At 43.5% G+C, this 22,372-nt stretch overlaps 1 protein-coding gene across 2 annotated transcripts in view; it reads left to right on the top strand.

The window, feature by feature from the left end:
- Positions 1–317: 317 nt before the first annotated feature.
- The window catches only part of ELL (elongation factor for RNA polymerase II), a 237,924-nt gene continuing 215,869 nt past the window's right edge, over positions 318–22,372 (top strand). For both annotated transcript variants that reach the window (XR_015302609.1, XM_086947018.1), the window contains exon 1: positions 318–695. Coding sequence is in view for 1 of the 2 variants with exons in the window: in XM_086947018.1 (XP_086803144.1) it covers positions 561–695 (135 nt within the window). In the remaining variant the exon portion in view is untranslated. The remainder of the gene's footprint in view (positions 696–22,372) is intronic.

Raw genomic sequence — 22,372 nt, 5'->3', positions numbered from 1 at the left:
CACAGCAGTGAAATTGTTTATTTTATTGGGTCAGTGAGTTTGTAGTTAAACGACGTAGCATGTTCTGGGTTGCCCAATTAAAGAGATGCGTAAACAAAAAAATATATATATATATATTGCAGATAACTACTGCGAGCGTTCACGTCGTTCTTTTGCAGATTATTGTACCGTTAGTTGCTGTCTGGGAGCCCCTGAAGCAGACAGCCTCGAGGGGGGATGGGCACGGTCTGTCAACGGCGCCGGACCTTCGCCTCACAGCTGACTGACCGTTTACTGTCACCACGCGCGTCATACGCCAGGCTCGTTGACATACGCCCCTATTGGCCAGAAGGGGGCCCGGCCATGCAAACGAACCACCTCCTCGCGCACCAACCAGGCAGCCCGGACTATTCCCATCCGAAGAGGGACTTTGCCACCAATGCGTTACCCGCTAGCTTGCCACCGCCGTCCCCGACCGCTCGCTCCGTCTGCGTCACCGCGCCTCATGAATAGTTAATCAGACGAGGAGCGGGTGGTAGCGCCGCGGCGGCGGCTGCTTCGGTGAGGGAAATGGTTGCAAGATGGCGACGTTGAAAGAAGAGCAGAGCTATGGACTGTCCTGCGGGAGGGTGAGCGACGGCAGTAAGGTGTCCGTCTTCCACGTTAAACTAACCGACAGCGCCCTGAGGGCCTTTGAGGGCTATCAGACCACCAAGGTAAGGTGGGCTGGGTTTGTGCCCCTCAGGGACCAGTGGGGTTGTTATTCGGGAGCGCAATACCAACACAGAACGACTGTATGGGCATGAACATTGGACTTATCTTCTTGACAATAATTTTGAATCTGAAATTGTCTGCGGAATTTGTTTACATCTGTTACTATTGAATATTTACTTGTTGGGACAATGTGAGAGTGAAGTAATATTTGTGGGAGCGAAGCCGAAGCTTGAATTATTTCTACGAAATTGTTAATCGGTGGCCCAGATTAGTATGTGCTTTCAATCCGGTTGTTATTTTTCGTATATTTTCATGCAGACTTTGCTATTTCTTGATTGACTCTGTTGAACCGGTTGACGTCCACTCCTTTCCAAGATGGCCGCCAATCAGACGTGATGCTTTGATTGTCGGAAACGCAGGATCCATTTTGGAAAGGAGTGTTGTCTCTCAGTAGCATCGGAATAGTACTACGGTGTTTATTTCTCTGCCATTTTGGAACGGTATCTCCTTGTAGGTGATAGTGATAGTTACCGGTGCTGATAGGGCAACTCCTGCGCCATCTTGAAAATACGTTTTTCCTAGTGTTTTATGTGTAGATCGCGCATCTCATTAAAACAACTATTAAATAATAAGATGTAATTGTGACTACAAAGCGATCCTGATCTCTTGTCTTGATGTAAGATAAACCTCTTGTCTCTAAACTTTATTACCACCAGGTACTTGTTGAGCATCAGCAATTTTCAACCAATATTATAATGCCTTTTAGTCTCTAAGCGTCGAATTACCATGGACGAATCTAGATTGAGAATCGTTTGCTAGTACTATAGAAAAGTACATTACTTGAACAGCACCCTGTCTTAAGGTGAATCTTTCTGTTCAAGTAACAGTCAGGATGAGTACGTGATTTAACCCGGGTCGGGTTGGTTAAAAAAAATACGGTTTTATGTTTCCATAAACAAAGATCACTTCGTTTCAGTCATGGATTCCCCAATCAATACGCACACGTTCATCACGGCAGAAAAGTAAAATTAAAGTATCTTGGGATCAGTTTAAATAGTAAATAACCATTTGTTAGATCTCATTGTCACCAAGACAGAGCTATGCTTTCAGAATGTTCGAAAAATATCCCAGGAAAACGCTGGTGACAAAAAACATACCGTAACTCCGGAAAGGAAGTTCACTCACTTCACAAGGAGAGACCTGTTTTCAGACGTGGTTTGGTGAGTTGACTCACAAGCTGTCTGGTTTACAGGAACAGCCTTGCAAGAGGGAGGCTTGTTTTCCCAGCAATTACAGTGTTGTTTCTCCACGAGTTGTCATAGGTCTAAATCTGAAAGTATTGCACAGTTTTTTGGAAATCTTTGTTGTTAAAGAAAGAGGTAGAAACGCTTATTACACTTTATAAGTGTAATATTTTTTTGTAGAAGAGTTGGCTGGCTGCTTCTTTGTATGATTTTCTCCGTATTTACTTTTTATATTTGTAAACCTTGTGTTTCTATCCATCTTTTTTTCGGTGACATACATTTTCTGCCCTGGCATTATTTTACTGTTTTATTGGGACGTGTTTTCATCTCTCCGTGTAGTTTAGTGCAGTTAGCTTGTGGATAGATTAATTTTGTGTACTTGACAGAGCACTAACATTCAGAAAGATGTTAAATAAAACGGGAACTCGCTTAATTTACTGGCTCACAGAAATAAGAAAAACAAAGGTGTCATGCACTACCTAACTTTAGCAACAGCTTCATTTTTAAAGACCTCTTGCATGATACGCTCTTTCCAAAATTAAAAAAAGTATTTCATTAATATTCAGAAGCGTTTTAACTTACTAGATCAGATTAAATTGGTGCATTGTGAAGTATTTATTTAAGTGATCGTGTTAAAAAAATAAATGTAGAAATGTTCATGTCTCCTCTCACCCTGACAACATTGCCAATAGCAAAATAAGAGGGTAAATTACTTTTGCTAAGGAACACCTCTGGGTGCCCTGGGTTATTGTCATACATTGACTACATTATGGTTCATTAAATCAAACATGACATGGTTTTGTAGACCACACGCCCTGAACTCATGCTTCTAAAGGTGCTCTTAAACGTGATAAGAAAGATGGAAATTGAAAAAAAAACATTAGCCTAGGATTACACGATTTGAGCACATGAGGAAACCGGGTTTGATCCTAGATTTTCTGGATTCACGTAGTGCAAGTGTATTTCATTCCAATTTAGTAACCAAGTTGCTTCCTTTGTACACTTGACTTTTCTAATGTGCCAATAGCCAGCAGAGAATGCACACTCTAAAGTGTGGTAAAGGGGTAGAGATTCAGATACATCACAACACAATATTGTCAAATCTGAGTATGGGCTTAGTTTAGAGGGGCACACCATATATACATGTCTCGTCCACTATGCCCACTGCACATACCCTCCCTTCGGGCACACAACAGACCATACTTTTTGGCCCATGCGGAAAACGTTTGTGAATACCCGTGGTTTAGCTGCACTGGACGTAGGAGTTAGTTGATTGTTTCCAGTCATCTGGACCTTCTAGGTATTCAAAAAAGCACAGTTTATCCGCTGTGGAGGGTGTGGTCTTTGTACGAAAATACTCGGCTTTAATAGAGCCCTGTCATGTTTGTAATTAAACCAGGGTTTGGAGTTGGCAGCATGGCCTTGGTGTTTATTTTGTATGAAGGTTGTTTTTGAGTAGGCTGGCACTAATAGTGAGGTTATATACATCTTGGAATGAATTGAATGGAGATTTATAATGCGCAAGAACAATAACCCGCAGGTATCAAGGCGCCTAACAAAATGATCAGAAAGTAATCTAGTCTGCTTGTTTTAGGTTTTGTGGTAATAATATCCCACAACAAACGTGTAGGCTGTTAATCTTAAGCAAGTTTCATGATGACTCGTCCTCAATGCACTGCCATCAGGTGTAAGTAAAGAGAGAGTGGTAGTGAGTGGTTAGTGCAAAATCACCCTTGGTACATCAACAGGAATGTTTTAAAGACGACAAATACTCATCCATCGCAGCAAATAGATGCTTCGCTTCACTGTACATGCACTTTAATGTGTGAAGCAATCTCTAGGCAGATGGATTAAAAAAACATAGCGAATTTCTAATATGAGCCGTAAGCTCTGTGGGCCTCATTCAAACAACATTTTCCTCTGGCATTTGCTTGAGATTGGCTGCCCATCATTTTCAAGTTTAAGTTTATTGTCTGGTTACTAATTTTGGCAATAAGACCGATCGCAACTAAAATGTATCAGAACAGATTAGTTTGAATTCACGTTATGCGGTAATCCATTCAGAGAAAATTAGACCAATACAAATTATATTGTTAAAATACCTACTCATGAAGCTGACAAAGCTAAAATTGGAGACTTCGACCCTAGTTTCTACCTATAGCATCTTCCATATCAGATTTGTAATCAGTATACAAAAGCTAAAATTGAGTCTTATGAAAGGATGCAGTAATTGTAAGGTGCGTAATCCTAACTGGCATCCACACAATATAATCAGACCGTCTGTTCTTTACTTCACATTCCTACATAACTAAGGTGCCATTGTGTATTATATAAATAGTTAGTTGCTAATCCTTAGCAACACTTGATAACACTTCACAATCAATTGTAAGACCTATTAAACCTGAAAAACAATTTGAAGCTTTTTTCTGCGCAGGAGACAAAAGAATTTGCAATACAAGACATTTCGACCACCTGAATATTGCATCGGAGCAAGGCTGGGGATGCAATTAAAATCTGACATTATGCTAAAGTGTCTATGTGCGTTAAATAACTCATCTTGCTGTTTCAATGTTCTTGGATGAGTACTTTCTAGCCCTTAAAAAACCATTTTTAAATACACAGGCAGTCATAAAGCCTTATTTACACAGTTAAACGTTTTTGAGACACTAGGGCTAATCGGGTAGCAAAAAATCAACAGTACTAGACCATGGGTCCATGTATTTCTTAAATTTGGGCAGGGCACAAGATGTAACTAAGTTCTGTCGCTTTTGCTTGATAAAGCTGGTAATTCATCAATGCACTCACGTATTTGGTACATCTCCCCAATACACTATGTGACCTGCTATTAAAGCAAATAAAGGAAGCTTGTGTGCAAGTCCGTGCTCCCTAAGCCCAAACAAACCGTTTTAATAAAAGTCTCCATTGCAAATCTAGAACAGGTCAACAACACAACAAATGAGCCCATGTTTGTTGGCATAAACTGGAGACACTGAGGTACCCAGTCCAGGCCACCTTGGATTAAGGTCCCGAATAGGGAGAGCAAGTAGTCTCTTGTAAAGTATCTGAGCCCGGGTCACTGCGTTAATTGAGTCCAAAGGTTAGGGTTGTGGTTTCTCCACTTTATTGTATTGTATTTTAATTGCATTTATATAGCGCTTACTACCCCTGACGAGGCGTCTAAGTGCTTTTTCGGCGAGTAGCATATTAATAGAAAGGGGGACCTGCCAAGGATGGCCCCTCTCCCCATTGATTTTTCCCCACTGGTAATAGAACCACTTGCGATGGCGTTGCAGAGCTTGGCACCGGAATGGGGAATACACCGTTTTGGATGGATTACACACAGTTTCGCTTTATGCGGACAACATTTTATTATATGTAAAATATCTACAGGCGATCCTGAGTGTCATCCCTGATATACTGAGATCACTTGCATCATTGTCTGGGTTGGGAGCGCACGGGGGAAAGTAATGCTTATACCCCGGAAATGGAGGACCCTCGTTGGGAGGTGGACGGGACAGTGGTGCATTGGCATCCAGTGTCGTTCAGATACCTGGGCATATGTATTTACCATAATGATCGCAATCTCATGGATGGCAACATCACCAGGTCTGTCACAATGCTCAAATCCCAAGATGGTTTCTGGAAGACGCTTAACCTTTCAGTTATACGCTGGGTGGAGTTAATAAAGAAGGTCATGCTGCCGCGTCTTCTTTATTATTTTTCTAATCTCCCGCTTTACCTATCAGTGTCCTTCTTTCGTTCCCTGGAGGGAATCATGAGGGATTTTATTTGGAATATCACTGTGCAGGGTGGCTCTGACAGTTTTCTCTACCATGGTCGCTGGGAGGGCTAGCTTAACCCAACTTCGAGCACTACTTCCTGGCATCTTAAATGCTATGGATGTCAAAGTGGGTGGAGGGCCTACACTTGTCAGACTCGGCAGAGCAGGCCCCCCCCCCCCGTTGTCCGTGGAAAGAGTGCTCTTCCTATTTCATCCCTGTAATAAGTCGCAAGGATTGCTTCCATTACTAGTCCAAATTGCATGGAAATGTTTTTGTAGGGTGTTGCGCCTTACTAGGAATGATACATCGTATGCACCCGCTATACCTATGCTGGGTATGCCGACAGTGAGAAGCAGAGACCAGAATTCGGCCTTCACAGATTGGGTGGAGGCAGGTTTAACCACCCTAGGGGACTTGTATGGAGCTTGCACACTATGGCCGTTCCTCACTATCTCTGAAGTTGATCGGGTTAATCCAAGGCCAATTCTTGAATTATGCCTCTTGGACAGTCGTGATGCAGCACTGGTAGGGTGACATAGTGCAGGAACCTCCAACACATCTCCATATGCAATATATCCATGTGTTGGGTACAGGGCCGACACAGTGAAGTGGTTATTTTTTATTTGTTTCTTTTGAAAATAGCGAAATTAATACCTTTTGTCATTTGACAATGCCAATAGTTATAACTTTCGCAAATGTGACACCTATAGCATTTGTAATGTATTATGTGTTGTATTTACGTGACTTAGATGTATGATATTACGAATAACAATGGCTTTTATTTTTTTCAATAATTAATACTTAAAAAAGTTATTGGTATTTATAATGGCAATAGCTTAAACTGTAAATAACTTGTTAAGATTATGTTCAGTGTATTTTATTGTTACGAAAATCCAAGAACAGAAGTGAAATATTAACATCTTTTTGTGAAATTTGTAATAAAGCTTGAAACATTGTGAGAACATATTTGAACCAGTTGTTGTTGAATGGTTGCACAGATTGATGCTGTGGTGGCGCTGAGTGATGTGGCGTTCAGTGATGCTGTGGTAGCGCATAGTGATGTTGTGGGTCCCCTGAGTGATGCTGTGGTGGTGCTGAGTGATGCTGTGGTGATGGAAGGAGTGCGATAGATGGATACGTGGATGTGGTGGTGGCCGCAGTGGTGGCCGTGGTGGTGGTGCTGGGTGTGGTGGTGGTGCTGGGTGTGGTGGTGGTGGATGTGGTGGACATGGTGGTGGTGGATGTGGTGGTGGCGGTCGTGGAGGTGGTGGTCATGTGCCTTAAATGCACAAAACAACATAAGGTTTAATAGTTTATAAACTTGGAACTGTTAATAAAATGCACTATATTAAGGGAAGCATAAAAGTGTGTTAAAATGATGTTTCAGTAGTGAAAATATTAAAAAGCTAGAATGCACTGTAACTTATTTAAACAATGTTATGTAGTGTGCAGGATGTCAGGGTGCACATAAACCCTGGGCTTGATGAAAAATTACCTTGCACAGTAGGGGAAGTTCTTAGCGGTACACAACTGCATTCTACTCCGGGATGCATAAAAGTATGTGAAGCAGAAGTAAGACCTCAAGTTGTCAGCATGAAGAATAAAGTTAATATATTTAAATTTTAGTTGAGGAAGCATACAAAGAATGTAGACCAGTGTCTGGGATTTGAGAGGGAAGTGTTAAGTCTGTCAGCATGTGGTGAAAAGCAATCCATGTTTAGGTTGGGGCTCTAGCTCGCAGATTAACAAAAGATGGTGACACAGATAGTAATCAAAGGCCTTCCTGACGGACTGTCAACCGGATTGCTTGAGGGGAGGTTTCACAGAAGAAAATAAATTATGGCAGCTGTGTGCTGTTTCCCACTTTTGCCGACCAGAAGAATTATCTAGGATTATATATTCAATTATAAAACAAGTGTTGCTCTTGTGTACGGCATTTAATAAAGTATATACCGGCTGAGGAAGCGAGAGGGCGGTACTTCCTTACCGAGCTTACAAACTGAAGCACTTCTAATACAACCAATAGATACTGTGCCTTATCATGGTGCCGTTCGCCTGGGGATGGGTGATAAGTCACTGCAGTATTGTAAAAAATAAGAAAAATACATTACTGTTGGGGAAAGTGGTTGGTGATGCAAATTAACTTCAGACACAAAATTATATCTATTGTGAGTAATAAAGCGTAAACGGGTGTGAAAGTCCATGTAATCCCCCTACGTGTATCCCGGTGCAATTATATCCCGGACTAATGAAAATTCAACACAGACACTCTGGGAAGTTTGTTACTGCACAATAAAATGCATTACATTTTTGAAAAATAAATGTATGTAAAAAAATGATTATCGTCAGTGATTTGTAGCTGGTGCAGTGTATTGCTGTTGCACTGGTAACACTAGATAGAAATTATATTTCTGGAAATGCAGTATCGGAGGACAATGTTCCTTAAAAATGTAAGTGACAGCTGGTTCAACAGTTATATCATTAAAGAGCCGGTACGCACTTTAAAGTAATTAAACACTGTTATATGGCGAACGCGTATTCTAGTGCAATTGCATCTCGGGACTAGAATGTCACAACAAATATTCGGGGAAGTCCGTAGCTGGATACTTAAATAGATACATTTTGTAGAAGCATATAAGTAAGTTAAGGTGCAGTAAGAATTTCTTTAAAAAAGTAACAGAAATATTAAAAGAAATGTTTTATAGTAGGCAAAGCACAGTGTGCGTGTAATAGTGCGCTTATAGCCTGAGAGTGTCCAAATTTAGCAAAATTAGGCTGTGCGCCGAGTGGGAGAAGAGGATCTGTGGGAGGGAGACCGAGTAGCAGGAGACAACAGAAGGCGAATGAGGAGAGACCATGTGCAAAATATAAAGTAATCAGAAGCACTGCTTGGATGAGTCGAACAAGGCGCTTTCAAAACCAACAAAAAAGGAACTGCAACTTGGAAAAGCTTCGAGGAGCAAGACCTCTAACGAGGGCAGTAGAGGCACCACAAAGGTTTAACAAGCGCTCGGCATTGCTGTGGGGGGGGGTCGGGGAGCACATTCCTTTGAAGTCTGATGCGGGGGGAGCGGCAGCTTTGAATTCTCTGAGGCACAGACAAATGGTGGTTTGTGACGTGGCTGGTTTGTGCACACTGGTTTGCGCATGGAGCACATGCTCTGTCCATAATCTGCATTGAAAAGCCCCTTGGTAAGCTTTCCTGGAGCAGCTCTCTATATCTCTCGCATAGCGATTGCTTACGCAATACGCTAGGAAAGACCTAAAAATACAAAGCCTCCTCTAGGTTTTTAGACTTGGGCCTGGTGGTGGCCTAACAGCTTATTACATGCCGCTGGAAGGCGGCAGAACCTCCACCGATAAAAGCATGCTTTCATTCAATGTTGAATTGGGTTAAGGCAGAGGCGGTCTCCCTGATACAAGAAGACACATTCATTGGGCCTCCGTAAATTTCCTATTGCCACTGAATGTAATGTTATGTTGTACATACTTCAGGGAATGTTTGCACTGGATGACCGAACCCTCCACGTGGTCAGCGCACATCAATAAATGGCAGTAGAATCGGTAATTCCCGGTACCGCTTGAGGCCCAGGGATTTATCTTCCTCTATTTGGCTCCTGAGTCCCTTCCCCTACCCCCATTATTGGTTGAATTATTGCATTAGATGTTATCAATGAAATTGTTTAACAGGCTATGTAGACTGATGTGACATGGTGGAGTGAAGCCATCTGAGCTGTATATATGCAGTTTATATATTTAGGCAAAATATAGTTGTACAATATCTTAACAGGGATGGACAGTCCAACTGAAGGACATTTGAGGTTATTTGGAAGAGGAGACCTGCTATTTGTTGTTAACCAAGTTGAACTAACAGCAGTGATGCCTTAAAGTCATTGTGATACCGATTCGCATACTCTGTCAGATAAATTGTTTATTGGGTCCACATGGTAACATTTAAGAGTGTCAAATGCTTGTTTTCCTTTTTGTTTTGTTTTTCTTATGCACAAAACTTAATAAACGGATCAAACAAAAAAAAAAGATGTGAGTCTCACTTGTCTGTTGATTGCTGTCTTCCAGGTAGAGAATGGACTATCGTCCTTCCCTACAGTAGCTTCTTCAGTGTTAAGTGCTAGGATCGCCTCGGTTAGTTGCTGGGACCTCGGGGTTCTAGGACTTTAATGAATGTTTTAAAAAGGCTTTTTATTTACATCTTGGGCACCAGTCTGCACTTGATGTAGTATTTTAGCAAAGATGCCTTACACTCAAGGGATTGATGTGCAAGACCCAACTCTAATCTTAATCTGGAACGACAGGTGTGTTGTGGTTGCTGTAATATTTTCTTGTATGCTCTACTGCAGCCTACTTCCAGGGAGGTGTAAAGTGACCTGGGCTCGGCAAGGTGGTCGTACTGTAAGGCTGGAGATAGAGTTGCCTTCATTACTCTCAAAACTGGAGCCACAAGAAGCAATGCGTAGTGCTCTGTTTAGTTGACCAATCCGCTATGTAATAACAGCCGCTTTCGTTTTAAGATAATTTATTTGGGCTGGAGCCGGACCATCCCCTAAGTACTTATGAGGCCTAGCAGTAGAGATGCTATTTCCACCCAGACGCCACGCCGCCGTCTTCTTACGCCTGTAGATGCCGAATATAAACACTGGTTCTGGCCTGATTCACCAACAGGTGATTTTTCTTGTTGAATCTGCTCTGTGCGTTCAAAGCCCTTTGTAAGCCAGATCTGGTATGTTCCATGACTACTATGTCATAGGCATATTGGATAATTTTCAAAGTGGCTGAACCTAATTTGGAGGATCCAAGTAGCTGCCATCTAGGGTCTTCCCCCAAATCTGCTGTGTACAGATTGAAGAGTAAGGGGGCAAGTATGCAGCCTTGTTTTAGGCCCAGGTTGGTTTCATCTTTCTGTGTGACAGTAAAAGGACCTGTTTTCACCTGAACCCCACTTTTCTGTATGTAAGGAAATTATTGCACTCAGAGGGCTTGAAGGTATACCCTATGCACCCAGCTTCCTTCAAAGGGTGGCCCTGTCCTTTCCGTTGAATGCTGCGCCGTAATCAATAAAACAGCACAGTAGGATTGGACTGTCCTCTTGTAGCACACAATGCCTAAGGATCGATAATGCTTTAATATTGTCTTGGTAGATGATCCCGCCCTAAATCTTGATTGGAAAAAAAGGCAGAATGTCTTCCTCCGCTACCCAACCGGCAAGATGTTCTAGAAGGATTCAGGGATAAGCTTTTGCCTCGATATCCAATAAGACAGCCAGTCTGTAATTTACGGCTAGCAACCGATCTTCATTTTTGAATAATGGGCATAGGCTGGAACCTCTCCAGCTCCCATGGAATATTTGAGTTTCGAAAGGAATGGTTGCACCGCACTGACCATAAGAAATAATTTTGTTCAGGGGGCTGTCCCAAGCCCAGCTCTGTGTGCGTTTGGTGTTGATGACGTAATCTCAGGCAGGCAGTAAAGCATAAAAATACTTCATGTTCTCTGTATCATTCATAGTGCCTTTGTAATCTACTTTGCTTAGTGCTCCAATCATGAATAATTCTAGGGGGCATTTTTCCACAGCACATTGGTTTACCCATTGCTGTGCAATTGTAGTGCCACGCATTCACCTTCCTATGGATCTGCCACAGCGCTCAACTGTCTCTTGCCTGTATAGTGCGCTTGCAGACATTTTTCCTCCTCACAGTTATTTAAAGAAGGAAACATATTTTTGTGTCTGCTTTTTAGACTGTTTCCTTAATATTTTTTATAAATGTACAAAAGAGGGGACCAGAATTTTTCCACTGGATCCGTAACTGCATCTCCCCTCAAAAAAATAAGTCACGTAACAAAAATTCCCTGACAGCCAACTATAAGAAAAATATATTGACAGAAAAGTTCCTTGTAGGAAAATACCCACTTGGATATTTATCTCTGGAGGCTCAGTACGGTTTTAAGGGGGCGAAGTTTGACCTGTCTTTTCTTCAAAAGTATCCAATACAACCATAATGCACTGTTGACTCAATACAATTGGGGCTGGGTGCAGTATTTGGGGTCTTCTGCTGCACTGCAAATGATTTCTCCAGGCAACTGCCCACTCAGCTTTTTCACGCATTTAACTATGGAGTACAGCCGGAAGAAGATAATGTGCCTATCCTGTTGAAAGACTGGGCCAGCCTGTTATAGGAGCTGTACCTTCTATGACTAAGTCCTCATTAGCTACGAAAGGAATGCAGAGCCTGACATGAGTGTAGTTTTTGTCTTTTGGAAAGCGTATTTATCCATGCCTTCGCTTCATCTTTTCTGACAAGTTGGTTAGTGTCACCTTTCGGTTACAAGAATGGAAGGAGCCAAGACTAGAGGGCGACTGTTTATCTAATTTATTGGGGTTACAGTTTGTAAGACACCAACTCAAAATCCTTATTGTAAGATGCAAGGTCAGTCGCAATGTCGTTGTCCTCGGGACACTTCCTGGGGTACTTCCTGGGGCACGTCTTGGGTCAAGGTCCGGGAGTCTCCAGCACATGAAAAGGAAAGAATAATAGGTGGCTTTTAGTGTCGTGCTCCGATTTACTAGAATACTCGGAAACAGGGAGGGGGTGAGGGATAAAGGAATAACCACCACCACATTCAGTGCTCTGTGTTTGACTCGGCTAAACAAAGTGCCCCGGTGATAACCCGGTTTCCTATCCCGACCCCCCTTTCTTGAAGTTTAATAAAGAACCCAAACGAGCACGCACCTGGGAGAGCCACGCGTCCTCCTTTGCGTGGCTGGGCGAAACACGGTGTCGTTGGCCTCCTGGCTTAACAGCTACCTCCGTCCACTCCTCCTCGGGTTTCGGTCCGGCACCTTCTCCGCTCCTGGTGTCGTCCACGTCCAAGGATTCCGCCTTCCCGGTATTCCCCGTTCTCCTGGTCGCGTGGTCCTCCTGGCGTCTCAGTTCTTCCTCCCACGACGGACAACCGGCGTCTTCCTGGTCTCCTCTCATATGGTGAGAGGACGGTCCTGATAGGCCCGCAAAGTCGGTGGTCCAGATGCGAAGCCGTCCTCTCGAGCACACAGGCTGTCCTTAAAGGGCCCGTAGTAATCCGCCTGTTGAGGAGACGGACAATCAGTTAGCCCTGCCGGGGCTGAGCACGGGACCCCCTGACAGTTAGGTTCTTTATTCTGATGACAGATATGTCTTTCATTTCTTATTTTAGGTCTTACCTACCTGACAACAGAAGCTGTCTGGTTGTGAAAGGCATATTCTATTCTTACCAAAAAATTATGGTGGGCTTGAGGTCCCACTGTAATTTAACCATTAGTGACCTCACCAACACTCATTTTGAGTAATATTCTTCCACTGCTCACGTTTTTGGAAGTACATTTTTCTTGCATCACTGAATGAGGGCATATGTTTATTAGTTCTCTCTTTTGTCTGCTGCTTCATCCCAAAAACATTAGCCCACACCCCACACCGCATGCTCCGTGTTCTTGCTCGCATATGTGCGGCACTCTATGTAACTTTCTATCTCGGGACTGGGGTGAGTGCTTGACATTGGTCAGCGTTCTCTGCATCAAATACTCTTTTTGAATGTGTCACCCCAGTTGGAATAGGTATGTCCAGACGCGGGTCCGGTACTCGACTTACCACTGAATTCAAGCTGACATGGCTGATGAGGGGTGATACCCAGAAACCGGTCCTAGGATGCTTTTTTCCGGTTCAGGGAGGACCCGACCTGGCAGTTCAGGCTGGACTGTTCCCATGTGGAGCAGGATCAAGACTGCTTTGCATATGGCTGGGTCCAAACTGTAACTACGTGGATATCCCAAAAAAACAATAGATTTTTGTCCCAGGTCTCTTACTGGGGATGAGTGTTTGACATTGATCAGCGCTCCGTCCATCAGTTGTAGTTTTTGCAGCTCTTTAAAAGTGGCATTTTCAGGATTGCGTCTTAAATTTTGACTATACTATTAAAGAGGTTTTTTTAAATAACTATATTAAAGGTAGGCGATCCTGATCCGGTCCCAGGGAGCAAACTCCTCCAAATTAGGGAACTGGGAGAGCCAAGTTCCCCTCCACAAGGGAGTCATCTCAGTGAGGCAGCGGTTCAGGCTGATAAAATGAAGACCAGCTTGTGGTAAATATTTGATTTACCGTCCTAATTTCTATGCAGGTAAGTACTTAATCAATAATAACTCAATTGGAAAGAAAGAGGCAGAGTCCGTGGTGTTAGAGTTCTTAGGGGTTTTATTCCTTAAAAAGGAATGGTCAGACCGGATATCATGTTCCTACCACCACTGGGGTGTAGGAAGGGATAGAGCAATATTTTATTGACAATACATAGCTTATATACTTAAGTCACATTATAGAAACCAATACAGTTGGCGTAACAGCTGAGAGAAACAAGATAAAACACACACGTGGTAGTGATACGTAATTAGAAGGCGTGAACTAGGCGTGAACATAGAGGTGTGTGCTAGAAACGTCACAGGTAGGTGTCACAAGTGGGTGGCACAAAGCAGAATCTTGTAATGTCAGCAGAAATCTGAGGCCTGGATGCGCGCGCAGCTGCATGACGTGTGATTGACGTGAAACTGGAGGGTGCAGGGGACTTGACATTTACACTGGCGGAAAGAGACAGAAGTCTGGCATGTCAGATCAACTCGTACCTCTATCATATCTGATATCTGATGTTTGGGAACCATATTATCTAGAAGGAAAAGGTCTCTGGGGCAGGAGCTATTCTATACTGACTGTGAGTGCGTGTATAAGCGCCTAAGTGTCTGCATGAGAATGCGAGGGGCATGGGCCTACCATGGTAACAGAGGCTATGAATTACTTGCACGGAGACAGTGAGGCCGGGCCCTTTGCTCTGCAGCTGGGGGGATGTTTACTTAAACTAGTAGGCAGGAATGCATTTTTGAGGAGCGGAACAGATAATTCGAAGGTTGAATACAGTCTTGGCAGGCAGCAGGCTGAGCTAAGCGCCGTGAGCCGCACAGGGAGTAAGGCAGAGGTCACGGGTACAGAGACAGCCTGGGCTGAGGCTTTCGGAGTCAGAAAGCAGGAAAAAAGGCTCGATGGCAGAATTCAGGGCCTACTTCGCCAGAGCTGAAAAACGTGTAAAGTACACCACAAAAAAACGTTGGCATAGCATACTTAGGAACGGAATATTCAACCCATTCAGGGTGGGTCTGAAAGAGGACATGTTAACGTTGGACGCAAATGTATTTGCGTCTTCATAGCTGGCACAGGAGGGAAGTTACATGCACTTTAAGCTGGTACATGGAGACGGTGGGGTACACGTTAGGGAACATTACTTGACCATAAAATTTATATTTCCTCATTCCCTCCTTGTTCCCTACGGACCCTTCATGATATATCGATCCTCATGAATCGATCAGTCTGTTCTTGTAACATCATTTGTTCTTCTTTCTTCCTTTCACGTTTTGAGAGAAAACTGGAATGTTCAATGCACGATGTGGCACACAGTCCACAAATCGCTGGCCCACACTGTAGGCACAGGCAGCAACTGAATACTATGACAAGGGCAATGCCTAGGAAGGATAGGATCTTCCATTCCCAAGCGGTTAATGTTGTCCAGAACCAACCGGACCAAGTCCAGGTGCCTGGATTCTGATGTATCTGATTTGCAATTTTATGAAGACGTGTAATAGCTTGGTATACCGTTGGCGCGTTTTCTAGAATGAAAACACAGCAACTTGACCCGATGACCTTACAAGCTCCGCCTCTATCTGCCAAGATGACGTCAATAACAAGACGATTCTGAAGAACAACAACCCGCATGGCGGACTGCTCCTCTGTTAAGTTACCTAGGGCGGAGGCAGTTTCATTCACTACTGCTTCAAGTGTTCTAGTTAATCTGCGTATTAGTTTACTATTTTGGACGGGACCTGTGAAGAAAAAGAATCCTTTATTGAAATCTGTGTATTGCTCCCATGCCGTTTAAGTATAGTCGACAATCGGGAGATCTCTTCGGAGTCTATTCTTTACTAGATTTGTATTTCTGTGATAATCAGGAGGGGCTAGAAAAACAGGTGGCAGAAGGAATGCAATATAACAGGTACCATCCCAATCTGGAGGCAAGCGGATATATGCGGTATGACCACAAACAAAGTAGGAATGACGAGTAGCTCTAAAGGAAGATTTGCCTTGGTCACTGAATTCGACCACAGTAGTACATTTGCTATGACCTAAGTGTACTGAACCCTTCTTACTGACACATAAATCACCAGTGACTGGTAATACTGACATAGCAGGGAGAACTGGTGCAGCTTCGGATTCAACAGTAAGAATCATAAGGTTAATTGTATAATTACCTAATCCATATACTTCATTTTCTAGATCAGTTCCTATTCTAATGGGAAGTCCCTTCTTGTCAGGTTAACAGGCATTAAGCAGAACTAAGTTCAAGTTTCCCCAAACCCAGCTCCCCTTGAAAACAGCGACATCAGGATCTAAGGAATTAATTATTCTAAACCATGCACCACAGGAGCCATTGTGAGTGAACGGGTACGGAAAGAGGGGCAGAACTCCCTTGTATTTCTGGTAGGGAGGGAGTCGGCCACATATCCAACAGTTTGTAGCATTGTTAGTCTGATGGGAGTGGTGTAACATACTAATGAATGTGTTGTTGCGCAGCGCAAGTCTGTAAGAAAGTTCGTGGGGAGGTAATTCACTAAAAGAATGTTCGGCAGTGACATTGTAAGCAGATTGTTCACGCTTGAAAATAGGGTAGTATATGGGAAGCAATATACTCGCAACGATAATCAGAAGACTTAGAAAAAACATAATCAATAACGTCACTATACAGTGACTGCGCAGTGATTTGCAATATGTACGTTTCTTGAGTTGTCTCTCTCTCTCTCTATCTCGATCTAGGGGATACATGTCAGAAACTATTTAACCGATTCACCTAGGGGAGGACTTAAACAATTAAACTGTCTGACTTGCTAGATCGAAGTTTCATGCGGTACTCCTCTTGGGGAGTTTTCTCTTGTTTCGGAACTTTAAAGTCACTAGGTTCGATGCAGTCTTTGGAGGGGGTGGACGAGTCTGTTTCTGGCATCAGTTCGTTACATTTTTTTATATGACTCGTATGGATCCACCCCTTTCGGCCTTCCACTTTGATAGCGGTCCGTGTTGTAAGAAGGACGGTCTTCGGCTCTTTCCAGCGGGGCTCCAGCGGACTTTTCCTGTCGAAGTTCCTAATTAGGACCGTGTTACCGGGACGGACATCATGCGGCTTTACATCAGTGTTGTCAGGGAAGGCTGCGGCAACCTGTGAACGACATGATTGGAGTGCAGACATCAAGGAGGCAAGGTAATCTGTCAGCATATTACAATCAACATCGGTAATTTTCTTAGGTATGGGCGTCCCCCACATATTCGGTGGTCTGCCAAAGACCACTTCATACGGAGATAGTCCTGATCTCGAATGGGCGACCATTCTCATATAGAACAATGCAACTGGCAGGGCGACTATCCAGTCGACCCCTTTCTGTTTACAAACTTTAGCAAGGCGGGTCTTTAGTGTCTGGTTATGCCTTTCTACAAGGCCAGCGGCTTCGGGATGTCGGACACAATGGAATCTCCACTGATATCCTAGCAGCAAGGAAACCTGTTTCATGAGTTCGGATGAGAATGGCTGTCCGTTACCTGAGTACACGACACAAGGCAAGCCGTATCGTGGGAAGAATTCTCGAACCAGCTGCCTGGCAGTGGTCGGAGCAGTGTAATCTGGGACTGGATATGCTTCGGTCCAACGGGAAAGTGCACAAACAATTACGAGGACATATTTGAATCCTCGACAACGGTCCATCTGGATATAATCCATCTGGAGGACTTCAAAAGGGTGATCGGGAGGATGAAATCCACCTTGCTCTACAGGGACGCTTTTACCTGGATTGAACTGACAACAGATCATGCAAGTACGCACTTTCTGTTTTGCTGCTGCTCGTAAGTGTTTGTTATACCAGAGATTCTGTAAACTGTCTAACATCGCTTTCTCTCCTAGATGTGCTGGACTATGTGCTGTATTGATTATGACTTGAACCATAGAGTCGGGGAGAAACCATGTAGATTTTCCCTTCGTCATCCAACCTTGATCTGTCTGGATCCCTCCTAGTTCAGTCCATTTCTTTATTTCATCTGTAGTAGCATGTGTCTGAATATCGATTACATCTAGTGTGGGATCCCTGACTGTCATACAATGTGTCGGTACTATTGTCTTTGTCACGTCAGTTGTCTGAGTGTGAGTCAATGCTGTATGTTTTGCTGTCTGGTCTGCCAGGTCGTTACCCTGGGAAACAGAATCTGTAACTTTAGTATGGGCTTTACACTTCATGACGGATATGCCTGAAGGCAGATGTATTGCTTCTAACAGTGCTTGAATGAGGGGACCGTGTTGGATCTTGGCACCGTGAGAGGTCAAGAAACCTCGTTCTTGCCATAACATTCCGAAGTCGTGTACGACTCCGAACGCATAACGGGAATCAGTGTATATGTTAACATTTTTGTTCTTGGCTAGTATACAGGCTCGGGTCAGAGCAATAAGCTCTGCCGCTTGAGCGGACAGCGTGTCAATACGATATGTTTCTTTAACTTCAGTTTCAGTGGTCACTGCATATGCGGCCACTAATTCTCCTGTACTTGTTCTCATACATGAACCATCCACATAAAATGTCAGGTCTGGATTTGTCAATGGAACATCGGTTAAGTCTCGTCGGGGCTTTGTTACTGCATTAATGATCTCTATACAATCATGCGGAGCTGGATCTGTCATAATTGAAGGTAACAATGTTGCGGGGTTTAGAATGCTGCAGCGTCTGATTTCTATGTGTGGCTGGAATAGTGTTAATTCATAACCTGTCAGTCATGCTATAGTCAAGTGTTGAGTCTGAGTTCTGTTTAAAAGAACCTCTACAGAATGTGGAACTTGTACTGTTAATTGATGTCCTAAAACAATTGAGTCGCTCTGTCTTATTGCTAGTGCTGTTGCTGCTACTGACTTTAAGCACGCAGGGAGTGCCTGGGCTACTGAATCCAATGTACTTGAAAAATAAGCGCAAGGCTTATGTGAACCTGCTTGGTCTTGAGTGAGGACAGACAACGCTGTACCATCACGTTCTGTAACAAAAAGTGTAAAAGGTTTGCTGTAACATGGTGTCGCTAAAACTGGTGCTTGGCATAAAGCTTTCTTTAATTCCTCAAAGGCTTGTGTGTGTTCCTGAGTCCAAGGAAGGACAGTCGAAGTCGCTACCTCCTGTGTTGTCAACTGGATGAGTGGTTTAGCTAGAAATGCATACTGAGGAATCCATTGTCTGCAGTACGAGGTGAGGCCTATAAAGGCCCGCACTTCCTTTTGTGTCTGGGGTTGTGGCATATTTACAATTAACTGGATGCGATCAGGAGTGAGCTGTCTCCCCACTTTGGACAGCAAGTGACCCAAGTACACAACTTGCTGAACACAGAATTGTAGCTTCGAAGGGGACACCTTGTGTCCCTTGTCGGCCAGAAAATGTAAAACTGTCAGTGATGCTTGTTCACATTCGGGCTCACTTCGTGCGGTGATCAGCAGATCATCGACGTATTGCAGTCAAGCGGTGTTAACTGGCATTTGAATACAATCTAGTTGTCTTTTCAGTGCTTGACTATAGATGCTGGGGCTTTCTGTGAATCCTTGAGGTGCGCGTGAAAATTTGAAACTTCGTCCATTTAAACTGAATCCGAAGAGGTATTGGCTCTCTGGGTCAATAGGCACACTGAAGAAGGCGTTCTTGAGGTCAATTACAGTAAAGAACGTTGCTTCAGAATCAATAGCAGTCAATAGGGATGAGATGTCGGGAACCACAGGGTACTGTGGTACAATGCATTTATTCAGTTCTCGTAAATCAATCACCAGCCGATATACTGGCGGTGCATTGGGATCAGTACGTTTAAGAATCGGAATGATAGGGGAATTACAGATATTGGAGTCGGTCTCTACGACCACTCCTTGGGCAATGAGCTCTTCAATGATTTCCAGTAAAGCCACTACAGCATCGGGTGGTAACTTGTATTGTCTGATTCGGGGTAAAACAACACCTGGTTTCAGTGTAACACGGTATGGTGTAATGTGCATGCAGCCTACATCGGTTGGGCCTTGTGCCCACAGGTGATCCGGTACATTTTTCAATCTGACATCAAACTCTCGTAATACATAGTGACCCTTGAAATCTCGCAAAAAGAGTCTAACTCCCTCCGGAGAACAACATATCACTGCTCCTAGAGCCTTCAATGTTTTGATACCTAACAGATTTTCTGGACATGATTTTGTAAGCAACAAGTCTGTAACACGTGATAATGGACCCACAGCCAGGGGGACTGGTTCTGATACCTCATTTACAATAGGCTGTCCTGAAAAACCAAGGGAAACATTCTGTGAGCCTGAGAGGGGTGCCCCTGGGACTTCATCATGGCTGATTGTTGTGCGGCTTGCCCCTGTGTCAATTAAAAACTTTGTCTTTTCCCAATACTTGACTGTGTACATAAGGACCCTCTTGATCTACAGGAATCTCAATAAGAGGCAAGCCAAACTCCCTCTCTAGGCTGTTTCATGTGTATCGTGGATAATCGGGGTAAGCAGATTGGGCATACTGGTACATCTGTTGTGAAACTTGCTGAGTCGCGGCAATGGGCTGTGGCTGTGGTACCGCTACCGTCTGTGCTGTATGTGATGAAACATGCGTGGGCTGTGTATTCTGCGAAGTCTGTTGCTGGACCTGGTCTTGTCTAGGTGGACGCGGTCTTTCTTTAGTTTTACCTGTTGATATATTATGTTTCAAGACTGGGCATTCATGTACGTAGTGACCTGGCTGCTTGCAATAGTTGCATGTCCCTTTAACGGGAGCTGCTGAATTCTGGGTCTGGGTCGTACCCTTTCTCTGGCCGTCGGCTGGAACCGACTGGGCCACTAACATTTTCATTTTCGTGTCTTTCATACGTTTCTGTTCATGATCCTGTTCTTCTCTAATTCTGTTCTGATGGTATTGTAACATCTGGGATGGCGTATTTGCTTGCCATGTACTCTCAACCTTGTATACACGAGTTTTAACTGCTGCCATGGAATTCTCGACTAACTTTGATACAAAAAGGTGCGGGTACGATTCACTACTTGGTTTAAGGCCGCTATTAATAAGGAAACATTTCTCGAATCTGGAATAGAAGTCACTAGTATCTTCATCGTGTTTCTGTTTACAGGCTGAGATAGCGTCCCAGTCTTCCTTTCTGGTTGTCAGTAATCTTGGCAGAACCTGTACTATCAAACCTGGTAATGCTTTAGTTTTGTCCCCAAGGCCTAGCCCTGGGGTACGAAGTTTCTCCTCGTCTTCTATTTCTGCCCATACAATCTTTTTGTCTCCTACCTCCCATTCTCGTTCCTTAAGTTTCTCGTAGATGCCGGTGGGCAGCAGTACCTTTAACATTTTCATGATATCTGCATATGTGTAATCTCCCATCAGTAGCATGTCTTTTAGTTCTCTGTGAAAACCTGAAGGGTCTTTATCATGACAGGGTACTAGTTTCTTCATTTCCAATAGTTCTAACTTGGTCAGAGGTGTGTGTACATACACACGTTTCAAGGTATTATCGGTACCCATAACTGGATGTACTTCTCGTAAGGGGTTCTGACTTTCAATGCCATGCAGACGCTCCATATGGTACATTTTTCTTTCTGGGGGCGGAGCGGGAACATATTCGGAGCTTAAGAAAGTGTTGTATCTGTGCCGTTGTTCTAGAATTATTTGTATTAACTTGGTACTTAGACCTCTCCATCTATCCATGAGTAGTGCTTCTAATGTATCGTGTAAGGGACCTGGATCAGAATGTTGGTTTCTGTATAACGTGAGGAGGTGCTGAATCATGTATACACCTGCTAATTTCTGCTCGTCTGGGGAAAGGTTCAGGAATGTCTGCGCTACTGTGCCATCATTGTATATGTTCGGATTGTCAGCCCATAGTACTGCTGACCGGGCTAGTTCTTGTTCATCCATAGAATTTAGTACATGGTACCCCATTCGTTCTCGAAGCATTTTATCAGTCTCTTGGAACTGATGTTCAGGAGAATTCGGTTTTGATATGCCAGAGAGAAAAACTCTCTTGCTTTCTGGACGAATGCCTTTCCTAAGGTAAGTTCCCTTACCTACATACGCTATCGTATCTGTAGTCTTTTCTGGTTCTTCAGGTTCTTCCTCCTCCTCGGAGGAAGCTTTTTCTTTCTCTTTTTCGTTTATTTCTATCACTGCTTTTCTTATTTTCCTGTACATACTGGCTATGCAACCCCCTTTATCATGTTTTCCTTCGGATATATTTTGACCCCACTTGTTGAGTCCCTCTAATTCATCCTGTTCTGTCTCAGGCCTGTCTCGTTCTCTTATTAAACAATTTATGAAAAAACGTAGTATATATGCTTGAGTGTCAACTTTCTGATGTGCCATGGCCTCCTTAATACTTTCAGGGTCTTCCCCAGTCTGGACAAAATGATATATTCTATCTAGGTGCTCTTTCATTCCTGAGAATAATATTAGGTAATCTGTAGCTTGTCGTAAGCGTAGCGATGCTATCAACATTCTATCGTCTTTGCCGGGTACTGGATCATATC

Source organism: Lissotriton vulgaris, chromosome 12, assembly GCF_964263255.1.
Source record: "Lissotriton vulgaris chromosome 12, aLisVul1.2, whole genome shotgun sequence".
Lineage (NCBI taxonomy): Eukaryota > Metazoa > Chordata > Amphibia > Caudata > Salamandridae > Lissotriton > Lissotriton vulgaris.
Note: the sequence above shows the minus strand (reverse complement) of the source record. Positions and strands in the feature narration are given on the sequence as shown.